The 24,981-nt window shown below is 43.8% G+C and overlaps 2 protein-coding genes across 2 annotated transcripts in view; both read left to right on the plus strand.

Annotated features, from left to right (window-relative positions):
* Positions 1-8,850, plus strand: part of SLC1A4 (solute carrier family 1 member 4) — a 38,351-nt gene extending 29,501 nt beyond the window's left edge. Inside the window, exons 6-9 of the mRNA XM_063115992.1 lie at positions 2,377-2,610; positions 3,506-3,700; positions 4,578-4,712; positions 7,516-8,850. Coding sequence (XP_062972062.1) covers positions 2,377-2,610; positions 3,506-3,700; positions 4,578-4,712; positions 7,516-7,756 — 805 coding nt within the window. The 3' untranslated portion in view covers positions 7,757-8,850. The remainder of the gene's footprint in view (positions 1-2,376; positions 2,611-3,505; positions 3,701-4,577; positions 4,713-7,515) is intronic.
* The window catches only part of ACTR2 (actin related protein 2), a 351,444-nt gene that overhangs the window by 177,856 nt on the left and 148,607 nt on the right, over positions 1-24,981 (plus strand). The gene's annotated exons all lie outside the window — the stretch shown is intronic.

A 24,981-nucleotide genomic window follows, 5' to 3' on the forward strand; every position in this document is an offset into this window, starting at 1 on the left:
CAGTAGTGTAGATCCACCCTATCTTGAGCCCAGCTAGCTCACTATTGTCTGCAATCACTGGAAGCAGATCTCCAAGGCTTCGAAGAGGAGTCCTTTCCCTGCCTTACTTGTAAATGCCCAGGATTAAGTCTTGGACCCAGCCTTAGTCAATTTGTGCTGTTCCATTGGGTTGTATCCCTCATTAGTCTTACTTAGAGTCGACCCATCCAAATGAATGGGACCTAAATTAGACCAATGTTGGCTATAGCTCTTTGTCTCTGGCCTTGCCATGATATTTCCCAAACCACGCATTTGAATTTAGCTTGATGCTCCTCTGTTCAAACTCTATTTAAAGGTTTAATGAATGTTGAATATTTTCACACTCAAGTATTTATGGTTAGAATATTTTGTACAGCTTCTATCTTGAATGGTGGTATGTTTATACGCTACAGCAATGTTTCATGGTTGTATTTGATACTATTTTTAGCTTGAATGCTTAAGATCTTACACGATGAAGAAACCGACTAGGGCTTAATGTTGTACAGTCCTCTGTTTGCATAGATTTATGAGCCTGTGTTTTGTATTTATGACTGCATTACTGCCTTCATTATTTCAAAGAATCCAAGCTGCTCAATAGTATATATTTTGAGTTTTTGACCAAGCTCATATGCAATTATATACTGTAACTTTGTTAATGTCTGGTATTTATATCGTGTTATATATTAGAACTTATTGCGTTTGTACGAAATAACCAATCCCATGAAATGTGTGTGATTATGGTATATAAAAATTTCTCATATATAAAAAATCCGCATAAGTAAGCTGTTGACATAATATACCTGCTAATTGTTGGTTTATATGTGGTTTGGTGCGTGTGCGCTCTTGTTGGGGTTTGTTGTTCCAACCACTGCCTCCGATTATATTGTAATTTCAAACTCAGTTTTCAACACCACTATTCATGTTTTGTGCCTTAGCCAATAAATGATGGAAGGGGGCAGTGATAGCTTTGTTGTGGAGGCAGAAATACGTCTGTATTCACAACTTCATTTTTTCTTCTGTTGGAGCTGGAGGAGTGTTCCCTGGCAGGCTTGACATCACCTAGGGAAACACACCTTTGCGAAAAATAGTAAAGGGGAGGATTAGGAGTTGGCTTCTTTTCAAGACAAAGGTTTGTGAAATGGCAGGCAGTGCAGAAAGGGTCATCTCCTTTTATGGAAAACATAGTGCTCAAAATGCAAATCCTACTCAATTATTTTAAATCAAATGTTTATTTATTTATTTACATTTATATACCGCCCCACAGCCGAAGCTCTCTGGGCGGTTCACAAAAGCTGAAAACAGTAAACATTAAAAGTATACAAAATTTAAAAAACAGCAGAGACATAAAAACAACAGTATAAAAACAGCAGCAGCCATTTAAAACAACAATTCTGGGGTCCATTAAAAAACAAACTTAGCGTTCAATGCCTTTAAATGCCTGGGAGAAGAGGAAAGTCTTGACCTGGCGCCTGAAAGATAACAATGTTGGCGCCAGGCGAGCCTCATCGGGGAGATCATTCCACAGTCGGGGGGCCACCACTGAAAAGGCCCTCTCCCTTGTTGCCATCCTCCGAGCTTCACTCGGAGGAGGACCTTAGATGTTGTGTGTAGTGTCTACACCCCAGCTGTAGGAGTTCATGTCGGGAGAGGTGTTCCATCAGGCATTGTGGTCCCAAGCCACATAGGGCTTTATAGGTTAAAACCAGCACCTTGAATTGGGCTTGGAAACATATAGGCAGCCAATGCAAGTGGGCCAGAATCGGTGTTATATGCTCAGACCTCCCTGCACCAGCTATCAATCTGGCCGCCGCATTTTGCACAAGCTGCAGCTTCTGAACCGTCTTCAAAGGCTGCCCCATGTAGAGGGCATTGCAGTAATCTAATTTGGAGGTTATCCGAGTATGGACAACTGAAGCTAGGTTATCCATGTCCAGATAGGGGCGTAGCTGGGCCACCAACCGGAGTTGGTAGAAAGCACTCCATGCCACCGAGGCCACCTGAGCCTCAAGAGACAGAGATGGTTCTAGGAGAACCACCAAGTTACGAACCTGCTCCTTCAGGGGGAGTGCAACCCCATCCAGAACCGGTTGTACTTAATGTTTTTATATTATGTATTTTATATTATGGTTTTGTACTGTTGTTTTATACTTTGAATGGTTCTAATTTTTGTGAACCGCCCAGAATGCTCCGGCTATTGGGCGGTATAGAAATGTAATAAATAAATAAATAAATAAATGTTATTCAGTACTTGGTGTGCATAGCAAGGTGTTGCTTTCTTGACGTGCTTTGATTTAGTATTACATATGCGTCTTGAAAGACCTTGTTCCTTACTCATGTTTAACGCTAATTTCTATTCAGGTACGTACCTCTTGGCATAATGTTTCTTGTTGGAAGCAAGATCGTGGAAATGGATGATATAGTCCTGCTGGTGACAAGCCTCGGAAAATATATCTTTGCTTCAATTTTGGGCCATATTATCCACGGAGGGATCATTTTACCTCTTATTTATTTCTCAATCACACGCAACAATCCTTTTACTTTTATGTTAGGACTTATAACACCGTTTACTACAGCCTTTGCTACTTGTTCCAGGTTGGTTGATTTTTGCTTTTATTTCTAAAATGGGGAGTAACACTGTTCAGAGCAATAATTCTAGCTTAATAACCTCCTAAGACATTTTTGTGGCTTTCCTCGCAAAACAAAGGGCTCTTATGGGGTTTAATTTCACAGTTTTCAAAATGCGAGCCACCCTCAGAAGGGTGGGTGGTCCATGTCTATAATATCCCAATACAGCCTCCCCAAAGCTGGTGCCTTCCAGATGTTTTGGTCACCCATCAGTCCCAGCTAGCATGACCCATGGTCAGGGATATTGGGAGTTGTAGTCCTAAACATCTGGAGGAACACCAGATTGGGGAAGGCTGCTCTAATACGTGGCTGCCAGCAATTGATGGCTAGGATTTTAAGGCTGCAATCCTATAACTGCTTACCTGGGAATAAGCTCCATTGTGCTCACTGGGACATACTTTGGGCAGATTTATATAGAATTGTGCAGTAAATAACCAAAGAGCATTAGCACCCCAGCTGTAGGAGATGTGCAATTTGAGAGAACTGAGATGTCTTGCTGTCGGGCGTTGCAAGTTATGTGCTTTTTGCCACCAAGACAAATAATGAAATCCAGTCCACCCTAGATTCTTAGAAAACGTCTCTTTAAACTAGTCATAATATGGCAGTAAAACAGAAATAATAATTAAAAAATGTACCGGGGACCACCCTTCAATGTTTTTCATAAGATCTGGATGTATCTTTTGGAAATGAAAAACGTAGAACTCTCTTTAGTGCTCTAGTTTCCTGGAAACAGCATGTATCTGGAATGCTGCATGATATGTTTAGGCTGACAGACAGATCTGGCCATTAGGATTCTTGTTTTGGGTTCCAGAGGACATTGCCAGACCTGATGATGTTGGGTTTCTTTCCTGACCACATCTAGCTCTGCAACTCTTCCATCGATGATCAAATGCATTGAAGATAACAATGGTGTAGACAAAAGGATTAGTAGGTTTATTCTGCCTATTGGAGCGACTGTGAATATGGACGGAGCTGCTATTTTCCAGTGCATAGCTGCTGTCTTTATTGCTCAGCTAAACAACTTCAACCTCAACATTGGACAGATTTTTACCATTCTGTAAGTTGGAATTCAAACCAGATTATCCATGATAGCCAAGAGCAGTTATAACTTCACTTATCGCTATATAGGTGCTCTAGGAAAAATAACTGTTTGCCTTCTTTCAGCTTATCCTGTTGCACTTTGGTTAAACTACCATTTAGAAAAGTGTGCCCTTCAGAGAGATGCTGCACATATCTGTGCTTTTCTCTTTCTAAAGAGAAAATGGTATATTTGGTTATTGTGAATAAGTGTTTAAAGGGGCAGTGAGGTTTGGGAATGATATCACGGAACCTGTAAAGTAGCTTTCTCCCAACCTGGTTCCTTCCAGAAGCTTTGGATCTCAGCTCTCATCAGCCTCAGCCAGTATGGCCAATGGCCAGGAGTCCTGAGAGCTGCGGTCCAAAACATCTGGAGGGCACCAGGTTGAAAAAGGATGCTGTAAAAGAAAGCAGCAGCTACATATGCAATAAAGGTTGCAATGCTGCTGTACACACCGACCTGGGAGTAAGCCCCATTAAGAGAAGGGTCTTACTTCTGAGTAGCCCTGTATAGGATTGCAGTGTAAGCTAATAATACCTGTGATGCGTAATGATTCAGGTTTGCATTATATGGCTTAGAGAAAGATCTGTGCTTTTGAATTGTGCACGTGATGTGAATAGGGATCATGATGAACTTGATTAAGTCTTTTGCTGATGATGCATAACAGTGACTTGGATGTGCATTGCAGAACAGCATATTTGCTTTTTCAGTAAATTGTTTCAAACATAATGTCAGTATGTAGGAAAGAAAAAAAATATCCCTGACAATAAACGGATGGGTTCTGCATATCCCTAGGTTTTTTAAGACATATCTGCAATTTCAGCATGTTACTAACAATATTACTTCACGTTGACAGTGTCACTGCTACTGCATCCAGTGTGGGAGCTGCTGGAATCCCAGCTGGGGGGGTTCTAACTATAGCCATTATCTTGGAGGCCATTGGACTCCCCACCAATGATATCTCACTCATATTGGCCGTGGATTGGATTGTGTAAGTACCGGATATCTGCCCTACTATGTCTGTAGGTGGGAACACATAACCGTGGTGATATTGGAAGTGAGTGAGTGAATAGTTTATTTGTTTATAGCACAAAGACCATTACAAAATACAGAATTGCTCACATATAGCAACACACAATATTTGAAATATTCAGAATATACAAAGTACGATCCTTGCTCAACCAAGGGGTCAGTCAGAGGGTCACAGGGGTGCACCGTTTATCTAAAACACCCACCCTTGGCTATCGCGACGGGGACATACATGCCAAAGTCACAAGGTTAATTTCAGTAATTACCTTATAACCTAAATTATTTTTATTATTATTATTATTATTTTATATAGCACCATCAATGTACATGGTGCTGTACAGAGTAAAACAGTAAATAGCAAGACCCTGCCGCATAGGCTTACATTCTAATAAAATCATAATAAAACAATAAGGAGGGGAAGAGAATGCAAACAAGCACAGGGTAGGGTAAACAGGCACTGGGTAGGGTAAAACTAACAGTATAAAGTCAGAACAAAATCAAGTTTTAAAAGCTTTAGGAAAAAGAAAAGTTTTTAGCTGAGCTTTAAAAGCTGTGGTTGAACTTGTAGTTCTCAAATGTTCTGGAAGAGCGTTCCAGGCATAAGGGGCAGCAGAAAATACTAGCAGTCAATATCGGGCACTACCATGTAGGTGGAATTTCTGATGATAGCTTATAAAATACTGTTAAATCAGATGGTCCCCCTTACAATCTATGCAGACTTCGTTTAGAAAGTTATTTCTGATTTTTTTGCGCTGCTACCGCAAACTTTGCAACTTTAATTGTGATTACTTTGCTATGGTCCGCCAGCAGATCGCAGATAATGTCTCTAGTGTGCCAACCCGCTCTTGCTAACAATAGTTCCTTTAAAAAACGCTCCCTGATCTCTTTGTACAAAGGGCAACACAGGAGATAATGCGCTAGGTCTTTGATCTCCCCAGAGCCACAAAAACAGATCCGCTGGGCATAGGGGACTTTTTTATACTTGATATTGGAAGTGGTTAGTGGCATGTTTTTTTGATATGAGAAGAGCAGACATTTCAGAAGAAGAATAAAGTCAGCAAGTAGACAGCATGAAAAGAACGAGGAGTCCTTAAAAGGAAGGAACAGAATGCTGGAGAGAGGATGGCTGTCAGTGTCCTTAAGGTCAGTTCAAGGACCAGCCCCTTAATGAAGGCAGGACTAGATATGTTTAATTTCTTGTGTTTAAACACAGAATGTCCCCAATCATAAAGAGAAAGGTGGATGAGGGATCCAATGTTAAGAGCAAAAAGGGAATAGTTCAGTGACAGAGTACATACCTGGGTCAATCCTGGGCATCTCCATTTAAAAGATCAGGTAGGAAGTGATGGGGAAAATGTCTGCCTGGGACCCTGGAGAGACACTCAGCCAGAATGGGCAGTACTGGGCTAAATGGAGAAATAGTCTGACCAGGTATAAGGCATCTTCCTTGGTCCCTACGAGGGGAGTTGAACCTTCTCTCTGCCTATGGCCCACAGGCACTTATAGTGGCTACTGGTTCTGATAGCCACCATAAGCATCAGTGGCTGGAGCACCCCTTTTACATGTGCCGTCTTCAAGGGGAGAACTGTTGTGTCCCACACACGGTCACCTTTTCTGTTATACAGTGTAAGAGAAAAAAACAAACTCTTTGCTGTGTTTCCACACACACCCCTACAAGCAGTGGAAGAGATGCTGCCTATTGAGGCCCAGGTACTGAGCTAAACATGACAAAAATAATGTCCAGTTAAGAAGAAAGAATATCTCATTAGTATCCTTCTGTCCAATACAGATGTGGCAGCAGGTTGCTCAACCTGAACAATCTCAGTACCACTGCTTCCCCGCAAACATCAAAACCCTTCAAGGAGGATTCAGTGCTCAATGGGTTGCTTGAAGGGGTTTGCTGTGGAGGGTCCCCCAAATCGTTCCTGTGAGGGTCCGAAGGCCACTCCCCCGTGGATGACCCCCCAGGGGGCAGCCTTTGGTGCCCGCCCTCCAATGTCATGTTCATGTGGGCCGAGGAGGTGGGAATGTACCCATCTCACTGGCACACCCAGCGTGCTGCTGCTTCTGGCCTGTCTCTATCAATGAGCTCTGTATTCATATTGGCATTAGCCAGTATAGCTCATAGGGGTGTGTGTGCAAGCAGAATCAAGGGGGTAGTTAATTGAGGTGAGCTGTGCTTCTGACCCCAGTTCTGCTTGCAGAAATAGAACAGGGCCATTTGCTCTTATGAGTAGCCCTACTCAATTTCGCATGACATCCCTAGTCTGGAGTGTAAATGCTCTCTGTTAATTAAACCTATGGTGAGTGACAAAACATCTACACCAAGCAGATATTCCACTATGACAGTGGTATGAAAGCGGTATATAAAAGGCAGGAGCCACACCGCTGCTTTATAGTGGTATTGAAGTGCACTCACAACTGTTGGGGCCCATGACCACATACTGCTTTCACACCACTTTCATAGTGTTATATCCTCCTCGGGGTAGTTGTGTCACGGGCCCCACCAGTTGTCAGTGCACTTCAGTACCACTATAAAACAGTAGTGTAGATCCTGCAGTGCCCTTCTATATATAAAGCAGCTGTGTGGCTCCTGCCTTTTATATACCACTTTCATAGTGGAATATCTTGCTTGAGGTAGATGAGCCCCTAGTTTTAGGCTGACTGAGCAATGGCATCTTCAGTGACATTTCATGAACACCAGAGATCTCTTCTGTCTTATAAAACATGTTAAACCTGCTTGTCTGCTTTTCCTTATTGACTAGGGACCGGACCACCACAGTTGTGAATGTAGAAGGGGACGCCTTTGGAGCCGGCATCCTTCATTATCTGAATCAAAAAGAAGCTAAGGAGAAAGAGGCAGAAATAAATGAAGTCCACGTAGAAGCCATTCCAAACAGCAAGGCTGAAGGGGAGACCTCGCCTCTGGTAACGCACACGAATCCATCTATCCCCGCTCCATCAGCTAGTACTAAAGATCTAGAATCTAAAGAATCAGTTCTATGAATGAGAAGAAAGGGGGACGTTCTGTTGACATTGCATTTTGGAGACTATGTCTTTAACTTTGAAGAGACTCTGCAGCCATGTGGCATTGAGCAAATGTGTCCCTTTTCTATGCAGGGGGTATGGAACACAGTGGCATGCCCGCCACAGACTACTAAGTGTGTGTGTGTGTGTGTGTGTGTGTGGTGTGTTTCTCCCCACCTCACCCCTCCTTTGAGAATGGGAGACCTTTGTGGGGAGATAGTGATGTTTCATATTGATGCATGTGTACACAAATACGCAGCACACATGTACAGATATGAATGGAAGCCATTTTAGCAAAGCTTTTTCTTTTGTTGACCTAAAGTTAAAGGCCCACCTCACAGGGTAGGTTATGAACGTTAGAACGTGCTAGGCAAGGCCACTTTGTTAGGCTGAGTTATATGGGAAAAGAAATTGAGTTTCCTCCAGTTATTATATCAAGCTTGCTATGTTGTATTTTGAAAGACACCGTCTCCTGGAAGGGAAACTTCGTCTTGATTTCAGACCACAGATTGTGGGGCATAATAACCAACTTGTTCCCACTGCTATTCCTACTACTTGTAGTTGGAGAAATCAGAGAAGTGGAGCCCCTTGGAGAAGCAGAATGGAATTGAACCAATGTATGTCAGATATGTGTGGCTAATGGCAATTAGTCCTAACTATCCTAAAAAGTACTATTGTAATTTATATTTCTGTCTTCCCAACTCTTCCCTCAAGCCATTTAAAGCATCTGTATATGTTGAGGCATTTTAAAATAATGTTTTAAGTGGCCCAAATAAGAAATGGTAAGAAGCTGAATCAACACCCGTTACTGTGCAAAAACTGTCACAATGACATTTATGTGACAACCTCTAAGACTGTTTTCACACAAGACACTTAAATTGCCTTTGAGCCTCTCTCAGCTCTTTACGTTAACATCTGACTGTTGTTTATGCAGAGGAGATACATTTGTAATGTGAATGAGCCTTCTGGATGTTTGCGAAGTATTCATAACATGCTTCAAACCAATTGAAGAAGTGATTTAATCTTCCGGTGAAGCTACCCTAACTTTGATTTCTGCCTATTGCTGGTGCTGCAGGTTAATACCCCTTATAAATGGTACCCTAAGCCTTCAAGAATGCAGACCAAAGAATCGTCTTTTCTAGAAGAGCATGGCAACCCTGGTCAAATGCTTGATCTTTGCTTTAGAGCATGCATAGAAAAAGGAGGATTCCTTGCTTTCTAAAAGCCAATTATTTCTGGGAAGAGTGAGCTACACCTGTGCTGACCTTAGCATGAGATGCTTGTTGGCTGCAGTTTTCAACCGGGCAACTAAGGCTTGAGCAGGTTATCTTTGGATCTACTCAGTATTTGGAGATGTAATGACCAATACAGTTTTTTCTTCATATCTAATAGGCAAAGACATACTGCAGATTTGGGTAAAAAAAAATAAAAATGCGGGGCAGTAAGTTTAAAATCTCACAAAGCCTAAATTAAAAAAGACCATTTAAGCCAATGATTGAATAAGGCTTGGTAATAAGCAGTGAGCTTTATAAAAAAGGGAAAAAAGAGGGGGAGGAAGCCCCTTCCCACCACTGCTTTGTAGCAGATGTGTGTTGACCACCAAACAAGTAGCTCTGTCCTTTTACTATCCCTGCACAAGGAAAATGATTCTGATTAATTCCAAATCTGGAGCACGCGTCACCAATCCACTTCTGTATATTTTCAGTCCTTGAGAAACTATTACTTGCTCCCCCTAAACGTAGTGCAGTTCTGCAGAATGACATAACTTCTCCAATCAGGTTTCTCCTATATATACTAAAGCCCTAACAACATACTCCCAATCCAAGAGGTGGAAATGTACGTTTTGCTTGGCTAACGTCTGATACAGGAGCCAGAGCTGTATCAGACGCTAGTCAGGATGCATTAAGTGCTCCCTACCCTCTGTATGGAAGGGGTGGCTGGGTTCAGTCTTCCCACTTTACCCTGAACAGCAGCTGATCATCAGGGCTATAACACCATCCAATCAGGACTTTGGATTGTGCTTTGGAACCAGGCAAAGTTCACATCCTCCGACATGTATTTCTACACCCACCCACCCCAAACGTTCTCCTTTTTATGTGGACTATAGAATCGAAACCCCTGACATGTGAGCTGAAGCATGCTTACTCAGTGGGACTTTCTCCCTCTCTCCTTCCTCCTGCAGACCCCAGGAAAAGGAAAGGAACTTCTCGTGCAAGCACTGAGTCATTACTGACTCTTGGAGGGACGCCAGCTTTCGCTGACGTTTTCTTGGCAGGCCTTATAGCGGGGTGGTTTGCTGTTGCCTTCCCCAGCCGTTATTACCTTTCCCCCAGCTAACTGGGTACTCGTTTTACCGACTTCGGGAGGATGGAAGGCTGAGTCGACCCGAGCTGGCTGCCTGAAACCAGCTTCCGCTGGGATCGAACTCAGGCCGTGGGGAGAATTTCAGATGCAGAGGCTCTCATGCCCTCAAAACCTGCTCCATGGGGCCCCCTAACCCCCCAGAGTAGATTTTGAGGACATGCAGGAATCATTCCCCTCCTGGTTCTGTTGATGGAAGCAGTTACAACAGGAAAAACATAACTGGATTTTACCCATAGTGATATTTATTAGGTTGTAATAAGCCAAATCTTCTCTTGTATTATGCAGGGAATGCTACATAGAATTGTATTATGCGGAGAATGTTTTGAAGTGTTTTCGCTGGGTCCTATAGCAAAAAGTCTACATGCAGATTGAAAAAGACACTGCTGTAGTTTTAGCGGCCCAGCTAGTTAAGGCAGTTCTGTTTGTGCTGATACCAGCACAAATTGCCAGGTTCATTCTTGCAGACATGATACAGTTTGTAAATCTCATTGCTTTTCTGTTAGCTAATCATTAAGTCATACAACTGTGTCTATACCTTGTATAATTTGCTGAGAACGGGTAGGGGTACGTTCTCAGAGTCCGGGATTTTGGGGGCTGCCCAACTAGGCTATGGGCTTCTCCCCTTATGAAAGACAGATGTACAGACAGTAATTCAGAGGATTACACTGTAAGAAAGACAATACACATTTTGCTTGTTTCTGGCACCAGCTAGTTTGGAGTACATGTTTCAGGTTACACATTAAAATTGCATACGTGAGCTTGCAGGCTGCAAGGAACAATCAATCAAGTCAGAAAGCAATGATTAGCAAATAACCTCAATTGATTTAGCAAGAAAACTAAACCGTTCTAAAGTTAAGAGAAGCATCTTTCCTAATGGCTCCCAGTTAACCTTATCAATAACAAATTCTAAGCTCAGTGGTTCTCCAAGAAATATCTCAATTTCTCTATCAGTAATTTCACAGTAATAGCTTTTGAAAAAATAACTAGAATAACATGCAGCCAATTAAGTGCCAAATTAGACAGAATATCCATTATCAGATCGCCCAACATACATATTTTTAAACTTAAAAGCAGCTTTGGGGTTTTCCCTTCACTCCAAATTGGAACGAGTTGAGGAAGAGTTAATTTAATGCTTCCCCCTAGTACAATTTGCCCAATTTTAATTTTTTTCTTCCACTTACACACTATAGCTGCAGAGGGTATAGTAAGGTTATTTTGTTGACTTCTTTTACCTACATTTGATTGATATATTTTTATAGGACGGAAGAAGGAAGGGATAAGTTGGTATGTAACTGCTTTGCTTTGAAAGGTACAAGTACATAAGCTGCTTTATGGTATTCACTAACAAACACTGTTGTAGCACTAAAACTACTTGCAAGGGGGGGGAATATTAGTATTCTGAGTTATTGCAGATGTCCCCAGCGGCCAATCACGTAAGAGCAGCTACAATAGCATAAAACCTGCCCACCTCGCAAAATGCTTCCTTACCGTTCATATGTCCAGAGTGCTGAGAAGTAAGGAAACGGTATTAAAGCGGTTCAGGCTATCACTCAAGAGGGGATCAACACCCCTGGTGGGAATTGAAGTTGCCTAACATCATCATCATCATCATTATTATTATTATTATCCGTCTTTTGCCCAATACTGGGCCTCAAGGCGGTATTACAAAGTTTAAAACATACATTTTAAAACATAGGAAAAGAAATGAAAAAAAAAAGTTTAAAATACACAACACCCCCCAAAGGAGCCTGCCTCTTAAGCTCCCAGTCCCAAAAAGTTGTTGCAGCTGGGTGTGTGTGAGAGGGTGCTTTGCTGGGAGCCTGAGTCTGCTAGGAGGCAGTTGGAAGGTTCCACAGACTAGGCAAATAGAGTGTTAAGAGCTGGGGGGATTTTTGCCAGTGAAAGAGACTTTAATAGAGTGCTGTTGTGCTAAATATCTCAGATAGTAAAGCTGGGCTGATAGGGGTTTTTAGCCATTGCTGAGAAGATAAAAGCCTTCGGGGATGTTCTTGTCCTTAGAAAGACGACCTCTGTGTCTGACCTGGGAAAAGCTAATTGAGAACAGAAACTGGAGAGAAAAACATTTGTTTCTCAGCATCATCCTCAAATCAATTTTTCAATCAGAACCGGCTTGACTACTGAAAGTGAGCCTACGTGCTTTCTGTCCTTGTGTTGAAAAAGACTCTCTTCACCTGTTTCTTTCCCCCCACACTCACTGCCTCTAGCAACCCTTTTCTAATCGTGTGGGTCCTGCGCCTCTCAAGATGGCAAGCAGCAGGCAGCTGTGCAGGACAAGTATTTTTGGCAACGGGTAACTTCTATTTATCTACCACGCAGTCCCTGGATCAAATCCAAGGTTATCCTATCCCTGCTACCCCAACACTGTGTACATTGTGTGACACATGTCCTTTTGCACCTTGCCAACTACTAAATGCCGCTGCTTTTTACACATGAATGATACAAACGGTCTTCAGGTGCCCCATGAACCTTTAAATTAGTCCGTACCCATTAGGCACATAGAAAACTGCCCTCTACCTGCATTGGCTTGTCATTCGAAATTGCCTGCTTTGACAGGCCGCTGTTCTCTGGGTTAGCAGGCGACAGTGCCTTTTCCCATCGTCTGCAAGCTGGTCCTTTCTAATTGAACCCGGGGTCCTTCTGCTTGCCAAACACGTGCAGTGCCTGCCATTGGCTTCCTCTCCAGTTGTTTTCAACTGCATAAATATGGTTTGAATTACGCCAATAGCCTGGTTTATTCATACCCTTGTTTCAGAAATGGTAGAAAGCCGGCACTACACACTTGAAGTATTTGCAACATTCCAGTTCTTCTACTGCGAGTTTTCTGCACACCGCTACACTCATCGCTCTCCCGCCTTCGTCCTGCCCTCTGCATATTCTCCATTCCTTCTAATCAGCAAGGGTTTACATCAGCTGTCCCCAACCTGCAGCTCTCTAGATCTTCTGCAACCCTCAGCAGTGCCCATGTGAGAGTAATATTAGTCTTGTTTCTTGGCACTTCTGGGCAGTCTTTTGTAACTAGGGTGAAGGAGAATAGTTTTCCATGTGGTGCGTTGCATCTGTCGTGTGCTTCGTTTACTTGCTTTGGTGGAGCCATGTTGCTAGACCCTGTTCAGTCACAGAGCACTAATTCTGCCTTCCTTTGTTGGGTACTGAACTGATACAAGCATATCAACGCTGCAGAATGTGATATGACATATAATAAATACTGTCATTAACTATACAAATTCATTCTCCATGCACCTAGGAAGTTACAGAAAGGAACTTTTCTACAGGGAACATATTTCTAAAATAGCTTCTCTCCCCTCACCATATTTAAAAGCAATAATAAGCTGTATGCAGTTATCGGATATATTTTGTTTAAAAAAAGATGCACTGCAACACTTGGAAAATCAATATAACATTGTAATATGAATTTCTGAAGTGTTGTTGAATTCACATAGACCAGAACTCTAAGAGATGCTTTAGCAATTGAGCATGCCCAGTGGAATTTTTCACTCTTCTCTTCCCCCATAATTTGAATGGCACTTCACCTTATGACATGTCTCACGATTTTTCTTTGAAACTCCCTTCAGTTCCCAAAGGGGTATACGATGTGAGTGACATGGAGGGCTGCTGGTTGAGTAATGGAAACCCAAAACCCCATTGGGCGGGTGGAACCAGTTAGCCAGTGCTTTGGATCCTGGCCATAATGTGCACACTACCTTGAGTACTGTGTAGCAGTACTCTATATTTCAGTGTGCAAGTAAAGCAAGAAAACATTGCTTTAGCGTGTGGTTGCAATAGTAGTGCAATGGAAATTTCAGCATTGTTTTTTCTGATTTGCGGATCTCTTTTCTAGAGAGCTTCCTATTGGGAAGTGGAATAGCCGGTTCAAGGCAGAAGCCGCTTGCTGGAGAACACAGGAGTAAATAAAAGACGGAAGGCAAACTAGATTTATGAATGGGTATATATTACTCCATTCATATCATGTTTATTATTAAAATACTTGAAGGCATTTTAGGGGGATTTTGATCTAAAAGGTTTTAGATTTCAAAGGGTATTTTGGTAGATTCCAAAAGGAATGATTCTGTTGCCAATTGCCACGTGCTTCACTGTTTTGTGGCACAAAAGCTACCACTGATAATGTTATTGCAAGGACTTTTCATGTCTGGCCATCCCACTGAATTGCTGGGATATTCAGCAGTCCCCGTGCGAGCAAGATCATTTCAAAGTGATATAATTTCAGAGTGACTAAGCTGGTCCTGACAAGGAGAAAAATGGCTCTGCAGAAAAGTGGTCAGAGACTAGAAAGTGATCAGAAGGTTGAAATGCATGTTTTCTGACCACTTTTCCAGTCTCGTGAATCTGTATCATTCAGCTATAGTTTAATGACAGGTCTTTGTCAGGTTATAGTGGGGAAATGAAATGCCACACCTTATTACAGTGTTATGATAACTTCCATGTTTTGAGCGTCATCACATGGGTGAAATTGCATTTCGTTACCGTTGCTTCTCTGCACTTCCTGACTCTTCCCCGGAGGGGAAAGAGGAAGTAAACAAAGATCTCGTGGCCCATTCAGAGGCTGTTTCTATCACGCCGCTTTTCCTGCACACAGCAGGAGTTCACGGCACCTTCCGTTGTGGGTTTTTTTGGTATTTTTTAAAAGAAGTCGTATTAAAAGGGGTCTATTTTGCTACGGAAAAATGAGAGGAAGGAGCAGGAGGCGTGCGGGAGGCGGACGTCATCGTCTAAAGGATGCGTGCACATCCGTAAGTGGACAGTAGCGAGTGTGCGATAAAACGCTTGTCTGATGAACCTCTTTCTGTACTGATATCCATAAGTATAAGGCAGGTGGAATCTGAAGAGCTGCTGCTACTGTAAAAATGAACCACTGGTCAAAACAAGAATCTATATTTTGACCAACATAGACTGTATATGATAAGGAAGTCTATGCTTTGAGAAATCCATGAATCTAAACAAGAACTGAGACACCACTGCCTTATTGTATTGTATCTAAGGTGCTTTGATCTGCTCACCTCTGATCCGTTCTGTTCTTGGTCACTGCGTAGGTTCTCACTGTATTATAACTATGTACCACGGGAAGTAAAATCTCCTGTTCTAACAGTGACTTGGACCAGTATCCCAAGAGAAAGAGCACCAAACTACATGTGACTTTATTCATCAATTAGCAACTGTGTGTTTGGTGTATTTTTAAAAAGGTAAATGGGAACCACAGGAAGGGCCAATCCAGGTTTATGAGCATGGGGTGGGGAGGAACCCTCCACCACTGCAATGCTGATCCAGATCACCCTCCTCCACAGCTGCTATTTGCATTGAGAGGAAAGCTCCAATTGGCCTCAACTTGAGTTGTTAAATGTCCTCCTTTGCTGGCAAACTCATTTCTTCACTGATATCTCTGCCACCTTTTCTTTGAATTGACCATAGCTAGTGTTTATTTAGTGGGGCACAGGCAGAAAGCATCTATTTCTGTATAATTAGTGCAGTATAATTCTGCACTAATCTCATGTTTTTAATGAACATTTTTATATTGTGCCTCACCTATTCTGTTCTAGTAGGACTATAAAGGTATATCCCTACAAAGGAATAATTTTCAGATGCAGCACTGCAGACCAAAAGCCTATGTTGGCTGCATAGATAACCACTCCATTTTCTAAAGTAGTCTTTTCTTTCAGTGCGGAAGAAATGTTCTTAATATATATTTTGTCCATATGGCTCCATAAATTCCTGGTCACTATCAAGGACCAAATGTGTGTATGTGTGTAAAGATATTCTATGTAGATATGTGACTGTAGAGCTGTAGTTATGGTACTATTTGTGTATTTCATCTCAACATGAAGGAGACCACCAATCCCCAGCCTGTCATTGGCTGGAAAGGGCGATCCAGTGAATCATGTGAAGTTATGGCAGACAATGAATTCTCGCACTCCCAAACAATCGTATGTTTATTATTCATTGTTTTTATGAATCCAAAATAAAATTCCTTTAGACTGATTGCGTTATCATTTGTGTTTTTGGAAAAATAATATACATTATATCACATAAAGTTACTCTTGGGCCAAGGTAGCCAGTTCTGATCTCGTAAAAGAAGCCACTGCAGAAAACTTTGGAGAAGTGAGGGAGGGATCTAACTTCAGGAAAAAACCTTCCCAAGGTCAGATATCTGGGCTTTTCTACATGGGGCTTTTAATCTGCCACTTTACTGAGGCTTCTGCTTCTGGATTCTTTAAGGAATTAGGATCGGCTCCTATATATATATATATATATATATACATACATACACACACACACACACACACACACACACACACACACACACATATATATATATATATATATATATATATTTTGTGGGATTTTTTTTTCTTTCTCTGCCTTTCTAAATGTTCCTTTACATAATCACTAGGTGGCGCTGTGGTATAGAGTGATTGTGGAGATACATCAGGGTTACATCCCATCATTCAGGATATACCAGCCTTCCCTCATTAGGAAAAAAAAGGAGGGAACTCGCTAAAATGTTTGCAAAGCATGAGAGAGGCCCTGGGGGATGACATTGTCATGTAAAGTAGGGCTGTGCTCCGCTCCGTTTCACCTCTGCCAAAGGCGGATCTGAATCGTGTTGGGGGAGCTGTGGATTGAGGCGAAGCAGTTCGCCTCCATCCAGAGCTCCAAATGCAGGTAAGTGGGGGGGAGAGGGCGCACCTGGCGGCGGTGCAGTCTGTGTGGTGATGGCGGCAGAGCCAGGTAAGGGGGCATGGGGGAGGGGGGGCTTACCTGTGTCCATTGCGGTCCGGGGCAGGCTTCAACTGAGGCCCAGGCCTCAGTTGAAGCCTGCACCGGACCGCAACGGAAGCAGGTTAGTGGGGGGGAGGGGGGCTTACCTGGCTCCGCCGCCACTGCAGCAGTCCATGTGGCAGCAGCAGCAGAACCAGGTAAGGGGGAGGGGGCTTATTCAGCCCCCATTTTGTTCCCCCTTCCCTGCCTCCGCTGTCCGCCACGGAGGCAAGTAAGTAAGGAAGGGGGGCAAAATCTCAATCTGCCCCACCGGATCTCGCTCCGCAGAGCAGGGGAGGGTCGGACCGATCCAAAGCGGTTCAGGCCCGATCCAAAAGTTCCAGATCGGGCCACAAAGCAGTTCGGGGGTGTGTGTCTGTGCATAGCCCTAATGTAAAGCACCCACGAACTACTGTGAGTGAGGAACACGAGGGCACAATAAATGCCTAGGGTAGAAAAACTCTCTAACACTCAGAGGTGTCTAAAATTTAAACAATCCTATAGCCCCCTGGGACACTGATGAGGGACCACAGGATTGCTCTCTTACACACATGTACAAATTACAAAAGTGATGTAACTTGAAAGCGTGAACCCTCTTTCTCTGCCTTCCCACTTCAAAAGATTTTCACTCATGAGGGGAAACTATATAACTATGGATAAACGTTTTACCAGACTGGATTAACATTTTAGGGCCAGGTGAAATTGCTTCAGAGCCAGATCCAACTGGCAATCCCTACCTTCAACCAACGTATTTCTCGTATAGTGATGGAGATGTTTGAAAGAACTGCCTACAAAGGCAGTTGTGTCGTGTCATTAAAGATGAAGTCACAGAGTGTAAGAAGCCTTTAATACATATTGCACTAGTTAGGAACAGTTCAGAGGATGCCGTGAGTTTGCCTTTCTTCTCACCCTCTTCCTCCCAAAAGGTCTCTAACAAGGATTTGTAATGCTGTTTTGCTCTTTGAGCATTATCTTTGGTCTTCAAGACAGGCAGATGCCTTTTAAGACTGAGCTTTTCAAAAAGAGAGGCTGTACAGTGTAAGGAACAAATTGCTACGATTTATCTTAACGTTCGAGAGAGCACATTTCAAGGAGAAACTAAGAAAGGAGAATGAATGGGACAAGATACACTTATTGAATCCAGATTACTTCTAAATATTCTCACCGTGAGCCAGCACTGGGATCACAAATCCAATTCTTCAGGGCAGCCCCAGACGTTGCTATAAACCACTGTCTCTCTTCAGGTTTTTGGACATATCTCCATTTATGCTAGGCTAAAATATGGCTCTTTCTAGCAGGTATAACTAAGCCTTCAGTGTTTGTTGATAAATGGGCTGGAATACTTGGTTATGCGGTAGACTGAAGAGGTGACCACCACTTCTCTGAATTGGTTCCATTATTGGTTAGCACAAACATAATTTATCTCTTGAACTTCAGGATTGTATCCAACAGTATCCTTCTGTCAGCAGAAGAGACACTGCTGGTGGGTTGGCTTTTCCCTTTCCCCTGCATACCTTCTAGATCTGCTAAAGGAGCCATCTAAGGCACTCAGCCTGTTTTTGGGGACAGGATTCAGCACCCTGGACAGCTTCTTTAGAGTTCTGGCTGGTTCTGGCTGAAACCTAGAATGGATTCACAGCCCCACTGAAATCAGAGCCACCAGCATCCACTGCGGTTCAGGGAACCTCCAGAGGATATTTGGGAGGCATGTGGGGGTGAAGGAAGGAAAAGTTGAACGGGAAACCTTGATGCATAAACAGAAATCTACTTGCCTAAGTTTGCATTTAACTTCACGTACTTAAACACGTGCAGAGTGCCTTGTTTCCCGAGTGACCAAAACTAGGCTCTCCATCGTGGGTACCAGGGACAAAGCCTTCTATTTAAGGTACAACCCCAGAAACAGGAAATATGAAGAGCTGCTTCACACATTTCTAAGTTCTGCTGAAAAACTGCACATACAGCTAAAGATGTGTTTTGTAACCAAGTGCATCTTAGAGATACACTTGGCTGCAGCTCCGCCCTGTGAACATTCACTTGATAGCAAGCCCAGGATTGCTGCCATATAAGGTGTAAAAAAAAAAAAGGCCCTTGCACATCAATTAAAACAGTATAAATTAGACTGCAGGGAAAAGAGCAACCAGAGTTGCCTGTGGACAATGGGAATGGAATTGCTGTAATTTGCTGTTGAATCAATGAGGCAGAACGCTGAGAACAAGACGCGGACTGAAAAGGAACGTTCCGTCTCCTCTTTACTTGACCCTTCTCCTTGGCACTTCTTGAGGGGTAAAGAGAAAGCAAAGGGTCTGGTTATTATCCTGTTGAGACAACCTATTCCTCCCTTGATATATAAAAGCCCAGCATATTGTCCCACTGGGCTGGCTGCCTTGAGCTCTGATGACAACTGTTCCAGATGGTCCATGATCATTACAGCGGCCCAAACCTCTGCTGACGTGCCACCATGGAAGGACCAAAGGATCCGTTGTCTATTGCTGGGGTGCAGAACCTCTTTTTAGGCCACTTCAGAGAAGCTCACGGGGGGGGGTGGATTCCAGGGGTGGGCTGGGCCAAAAGAAACAAGGGCATGGCAACACCCCCTACCCCAATATCAGGATATTTTCGCTCTTGCTGCCAGTGTCTAAGCCTTCCGGGAGACATTTCAATTTTTTAGAATGGGGGGTAACTGCACAAAAGTCGAAAAACCATCAAAGAATTGTTGGTTGGGAAGAAGGGGGTGTGGCCATCTGAGGGACTGTGGAGTGACAGGTTGGGACCACAGGAGGGCTGCATTTGGCTCCTAGGCCTGAGGTGCTGCACCCTGGGTCCATTGCTCCTGCTGCGGTGAGGAATGGGAGAGAGCGCCAGCCAGGGCAATGGGATAATGGAACTGGGTGATGGAGATAAGCGAGGGGAAACTGAGAATTCTTCTCTTTGGTCAGCTTTGTTCTGAGCCAGAGACGAATTTCAGGGAGTGTAAAGCTTGCCTCTCCTTTAGAGGCAACTTTAATAAGACTTTGAAATTGATGCCTCTGTAGACTGCCTCAGAGGACTTCACCAGCAACTCTAGCCATAACACACTTTGTTGTTTATGAACTGTCTATTAGGGGTGTGTAGCGCGGGTCTGCTCCTCCCCGAAATTCAGGGCGGAGCTTCAATGAGGCGATTCCCCACCCTGATTTTCGGGGCGGCTCTGTCTCCCTGCACCGTCAGATTACCCGGCAGAAAACCGCTCCATTTTTGGAGAACCGCTTTATCGTCAATGGGAATTAACAAGAATGCTTACATCTCCATCATTTTTAAAGATAAAGAGATGAAACTTGGCACCCTGGTAGCTCTTAAGTAGGGCTTTAGCCATGCAAAGTTGGATGCAGATCCCTTCATCCCTTGATTGTTAGGATTTAGAAAAAAAATCCCCTCCAACCATTCCCCACCCCATACACCCACACTTCTGATGCACTCCATCTTCTCTCAAGAGAACTTGCAGAAGTTTCAGAAACTAGAAACATCCTACAAAAATTGAAGTCCCCTATCTCCATGTGTGGAACAAGAAGACACCCCCACTAACTCAATGACACACAAAGGGGAGTGTGGGGTAGTACTGCAAGAAGCAAATAAAAGCAGACAGACACACAGAGGGAAAAGAAAACCCAGCAAAGAAAGCTGGCTCTGAACATGTTGGGAGAGGGAGAGGTGCTTCTGCTAGAGGCTCCTGCTCCCACACCCCGTGCCCAGAGGCAGGCCACTGGCCCTGCGAGCAAGGGCAGAGGAGACTTCAAAATGCCCCCAGATAGGAAGGTGCTAGGGAAAGCTGATGGAACTTACCCATTTCCTCGATGTTCAGTCATCAGCTGCATTGTGAAAGAGCAGTACTACGGGCTCTTTTATAATTTGCAATCCCTCCCCCTAAGCAATGTGATTGGAAGGGGGAACAGGGAGGGGACTGTGGCTATTGGTTAGCCGTAGATGTCAATCTCAAAACTACTCATCCCTCAGCGTCTTCCTAATATGGCAGTGTTCAGTTAGCCATCCAACAACATGAAACGAGCCCTCGCATCGCCTAAAAAACCTTCAGATACCTACAGATCCATTTGGGGTTCTGAACAATCTTCTAACTGCACTGCGGGTTTGCGACGGATTTGAAACCGCCCCCTAACTGCACTGCAATTTTGAAGGTCCATTGGAGACCCATCGGATCCCTGGATTTTTGGTGCAGAGCGCACACCTCTACTGTGTACTACCGTATTTCTTCGATTCTAAGACGCCATCGATTCTAAGGCGCACCCCATTTTAGAGATGTTTATATGGGGGGAAAATATTCTGCCATGCATGGGGAGCGGATTGCAGGCAGGTAAGGGAAGAGATGTGGGTGGGAGCCAACCGGGGAGCACGTGCAAGGGCCCGGAGGCTTTACCAGCTGCCACCACTTCTTGCAGGGAGCGGGAGGGGGTCATTCGCGAGGCGCAGCTGCACGTCCTGCCCACACCCCGGTCCAGCAACTCACCTCCCGGGCGTCGCCTCCGTCTTTCCGGCCGGGCGCTGCTGCTGCTCCTCTGCTGCACAGAACCAGCAGCTGCAAGAAGCCGGCGGCGCCTGCCCGCCTCGCACAACCCTCCGCGAGCCCTGCAGCGCCCGCCCGTCCGCCCCGGCCCCATGCGCAAGGCAAGGCACGCGCCAGGCCCGACCCGAACGGAGCCACATAGCCATGCCCACTAGGCCCAACCGGGCCGGCTGTGCTCGTGGTGCGGTGGGCGGGGCCCCCCGCTTAGGGCTCGGAGCTCCGTTGGTGTGTGTGTGTGAGCCCGGTTAGCTCTGGGGAGCACCAATAGGCCCAGGGCAGCCGCGGATCGTCGCTGAGGCCCCCAATCAGGCCAAGCACATTCCCCAGCCTACATGGTGAGTGCAGAGCTGCTTAGGTGCTCAACAAGCCCTTGAGCCGCCTGGGCATCGAGAGCAGGGTGGAGGGATAACAGCGCACTTTGCAGGCGATTCTAAGACGCCATCGATTCTAAGACGCAGCCCGTTTTTAGAGATGTTTGTATTGGGAAAAAAGTGTGTCTTAGAATCGAAGAAATACGGTACTTATATAAGGTTGCAATGCTGCGCCTTCCTACCTGGGAGTATGTCCCAACGCAAACAGTAGAACTTATATCTGAATCAACATACATAGAATTGTGCTGTACGGTACAATTTTACAACACAGTTGTAAAAAGGCAAGCTGGGCTCTAATGCTTTGAAATTCAATATTTGCTTGCCCAGTTGCTATTTCAAAGAGTGCTTTAGCTGCGTAAGATCTTCTGAGGGCTTGTCCACTCTTGCCTTTCGCTATGAAAGGGCTTCCCTCTGCAGGAACACGAGCCGGTCTTTCTTAAAGGGACTTTCCCTCTTATTTCTATAGCTGTAGATCTATCATTAATCCTGAATAACATGCATAATGAATCAGCTGGCTCTATTTCCTAGCTACGTCTGACCATGCCTTATGTCTAGGTAGTTTGTTCTGACATATACAGACTGACAGAACCACCACCGTCACCTCTTTAATCTTCATTCCTTCCCAGGTAAATGTCCGTCTTCTCCATACAAATCTTTGTTTTCCACTAGTGAATTTGTATTTACAGCAGATTATCTCCCGTAGCCATGTTGGCTTGGCTGGAACATAGGAAAAGGAATGTTTCGGAGCAATACTGGGCATATTTGCTCAAACGTAAGCCCCACTGTGTTCAATGGGGCTTACTCCCAGGAAGTGTACACATTGCAGCTCTAGAAGATTATTTGGAGAGATAAGTATTGGTGGTGGTGGAGGGGGGAGAATATATGGGACTCCCAAAGAACCTAATTTGCCACCCAAAACAACTCAGGTTAGTTCTATAGACAAGTTGGTTTATTATTTAAGACTATCCATACAGCTAAAAGATTGGAGTAAGACTTCCATCTTGTGGTTAGACAGAGGAGGTGCGATTTTACTCTTCCCTCTCTAACAGCAAAACATTACATTGGCCTGGTTCAGACAACACACTAAACCAGAGCTTTCCAAACTTTTCATGTTGGTGACACACTTTTTAGACATTTATTTATTTATTTAGAATATTTATATACCGCTCCCCATTGAAAAATTTCAGAGCGGTGTACAAGGTAAAATGAAAATAAAAACAGAATAAAACAGTTAAAACAAAATTTAAAAGAAGCAAAAACAGAAATCCAAGGCTGCATGTTAAAGAAAGGCTTCTTGGAATAAAGATGTTTTCAGGAGGCGCAGAAACGAGTACAAGGTTGACACCTGCCTGACCTCCAGAGGCAGGGAATTCCACAGGAGGGGAGCCACCACGCTGAAGGCTCTTCCCCTGGTGGATTCCAATCGGAGGATGGATCTAGGTGGAACCACCAGGAGCAGGCCCTCGGATGACCTCAGTGACTGGGCAGGTTGGTAGGGGAGAAGGCGCTCTCTCAGGTATCCTGGTCCCAAGTTGTTTAGGGCTTTGTACACAAAGATATGCATCATTTCACGACACAGTAATTCAGTTTTACTAGCAAACCGGAGGTTAAACTAACCCCTTATAAGAGATACGGACACATACATAAATTGTAATAACGAAATGTATGGGGACACAACATATCTCATGAAACCCTTTCATTTATATTTTTAAAAATATATGATTTGTAAGATAATAACATACATTTCCAAGATTGTTGTCATTTATGAGTAACAATATGTAAATATGTGCAAGAATTAAATTTTTTTTGAATAACACCAATAACTACTTACCATTTTAATGAGATGTATGAGGTTGATGGGATGAACACAGCTTTTGAATATTTGGTGGAATATTAGATAAAGACACTCGCATTTCGTCATCAAGCATTTTTAAGCTTCTGCATTTCAGTGCCTTTAAGTTTGTCATTGTTGAAAAGGATACTTCACAAATGTATGTAGTACAAAACTGCAGAGGAATTTTTAATGCTTTTTTACCTATGTTTGGATGTATTTTTGAAACGCGATTCCAAAAGTTGTCTAAGGGCCTTGCTAGACCTACCTTAAAATCCGGGCATGTGGAGGGGCCAGACTACGCCAGAAGGAGCGCGGGTTGTCGCTCCTATCCATACGTCGACGCAACAGATTATAGGAAAGTCCCGTCGCGTCGGCCATTTTGTTTTATATCTTAAAGGGGCGATGTGCGCAGGAGCGCACCAACGATAAAGATAGTGCACCATACTAATTGGTGCCTTTGCTGCGTAAAAATGCATGCCAGTTGGTATTGCTTATTTCACATAGACTCAGAGGTTTCTCATTACATTCGTGCAACACACGTACACACTGCAGCCGACACACTAATGTGTCACAACACACAGTTTGGAAAGCTCTACGCTAAACCATGCTGCTTAACCACAAAATGGTTAATGGAATGTATTAAGGTTAATGCATTCCCTTAACCATTTTGTGGTTAAGCAGCATGGTTTAGCATGTTGTCTGAACCAGGCCATTGGCAAACATGTTTTCTAATTAATGGCAATAATGGAAGACGTTTGAAGTGGATAGTCAGTGGGCAGGAGGGTTTTCTTAAGCCTTCCCTATCCACTCATCCTGCCCTGCAACCCCCCCATCCCCACCCCAAAGCTTTTCTCACCAGTTGGGCTTAGACCTGGTGTCTGAGCCCACTGGAGAAAAAATGGCTGGTGTGGGCAGGAAGGATTGTGGGGGAGAATTGGGTTGCACCCAACAGCGTCATTCTGCTAGTGCAAACGATGTGGCGCTATTAGAAACAATATTCCAACCTATGCGCAAAGGGAGAATCCAACTGAAGTTCTGCTTGCACATTTTAAGATTACAAAATAGTCTGCTGGTGGATGTGCAATGGGGAAAGGCAGTGGAGGTCTGCTAGAGCAGCAATTAGTACGTTGGATGTAGGTCCCTGCATTTGAAGGGTTAGGCAAATTCTCTCCCCTGCTGATTCCAACCAGAAAATACATGTTCGGGTGGGTGGGTGGGGTGAACAATTGAGAAATTTATATTTATATTTATTTATTTATAGCTGAAGGTCTCTGGGCGGTTTACAAAA

Source organism: Elgaria multicarinata, chromosome 2, assembly GCF_023053635.1.
Source record: "Elgaria multicarinata webbii isolate HBS135686 ecotype San Diego chromosome 2, rElgMul1.1.pri, whole genome shotgun sequence".
In the NCBI taxonomy this organism is placed as follows: domain Eukaryota; kingdom Metazoa; phylum Chordata; class Lepidosauria; order Squamata; family Anguidae; genus Elgaria; species Elgaria multicarinata.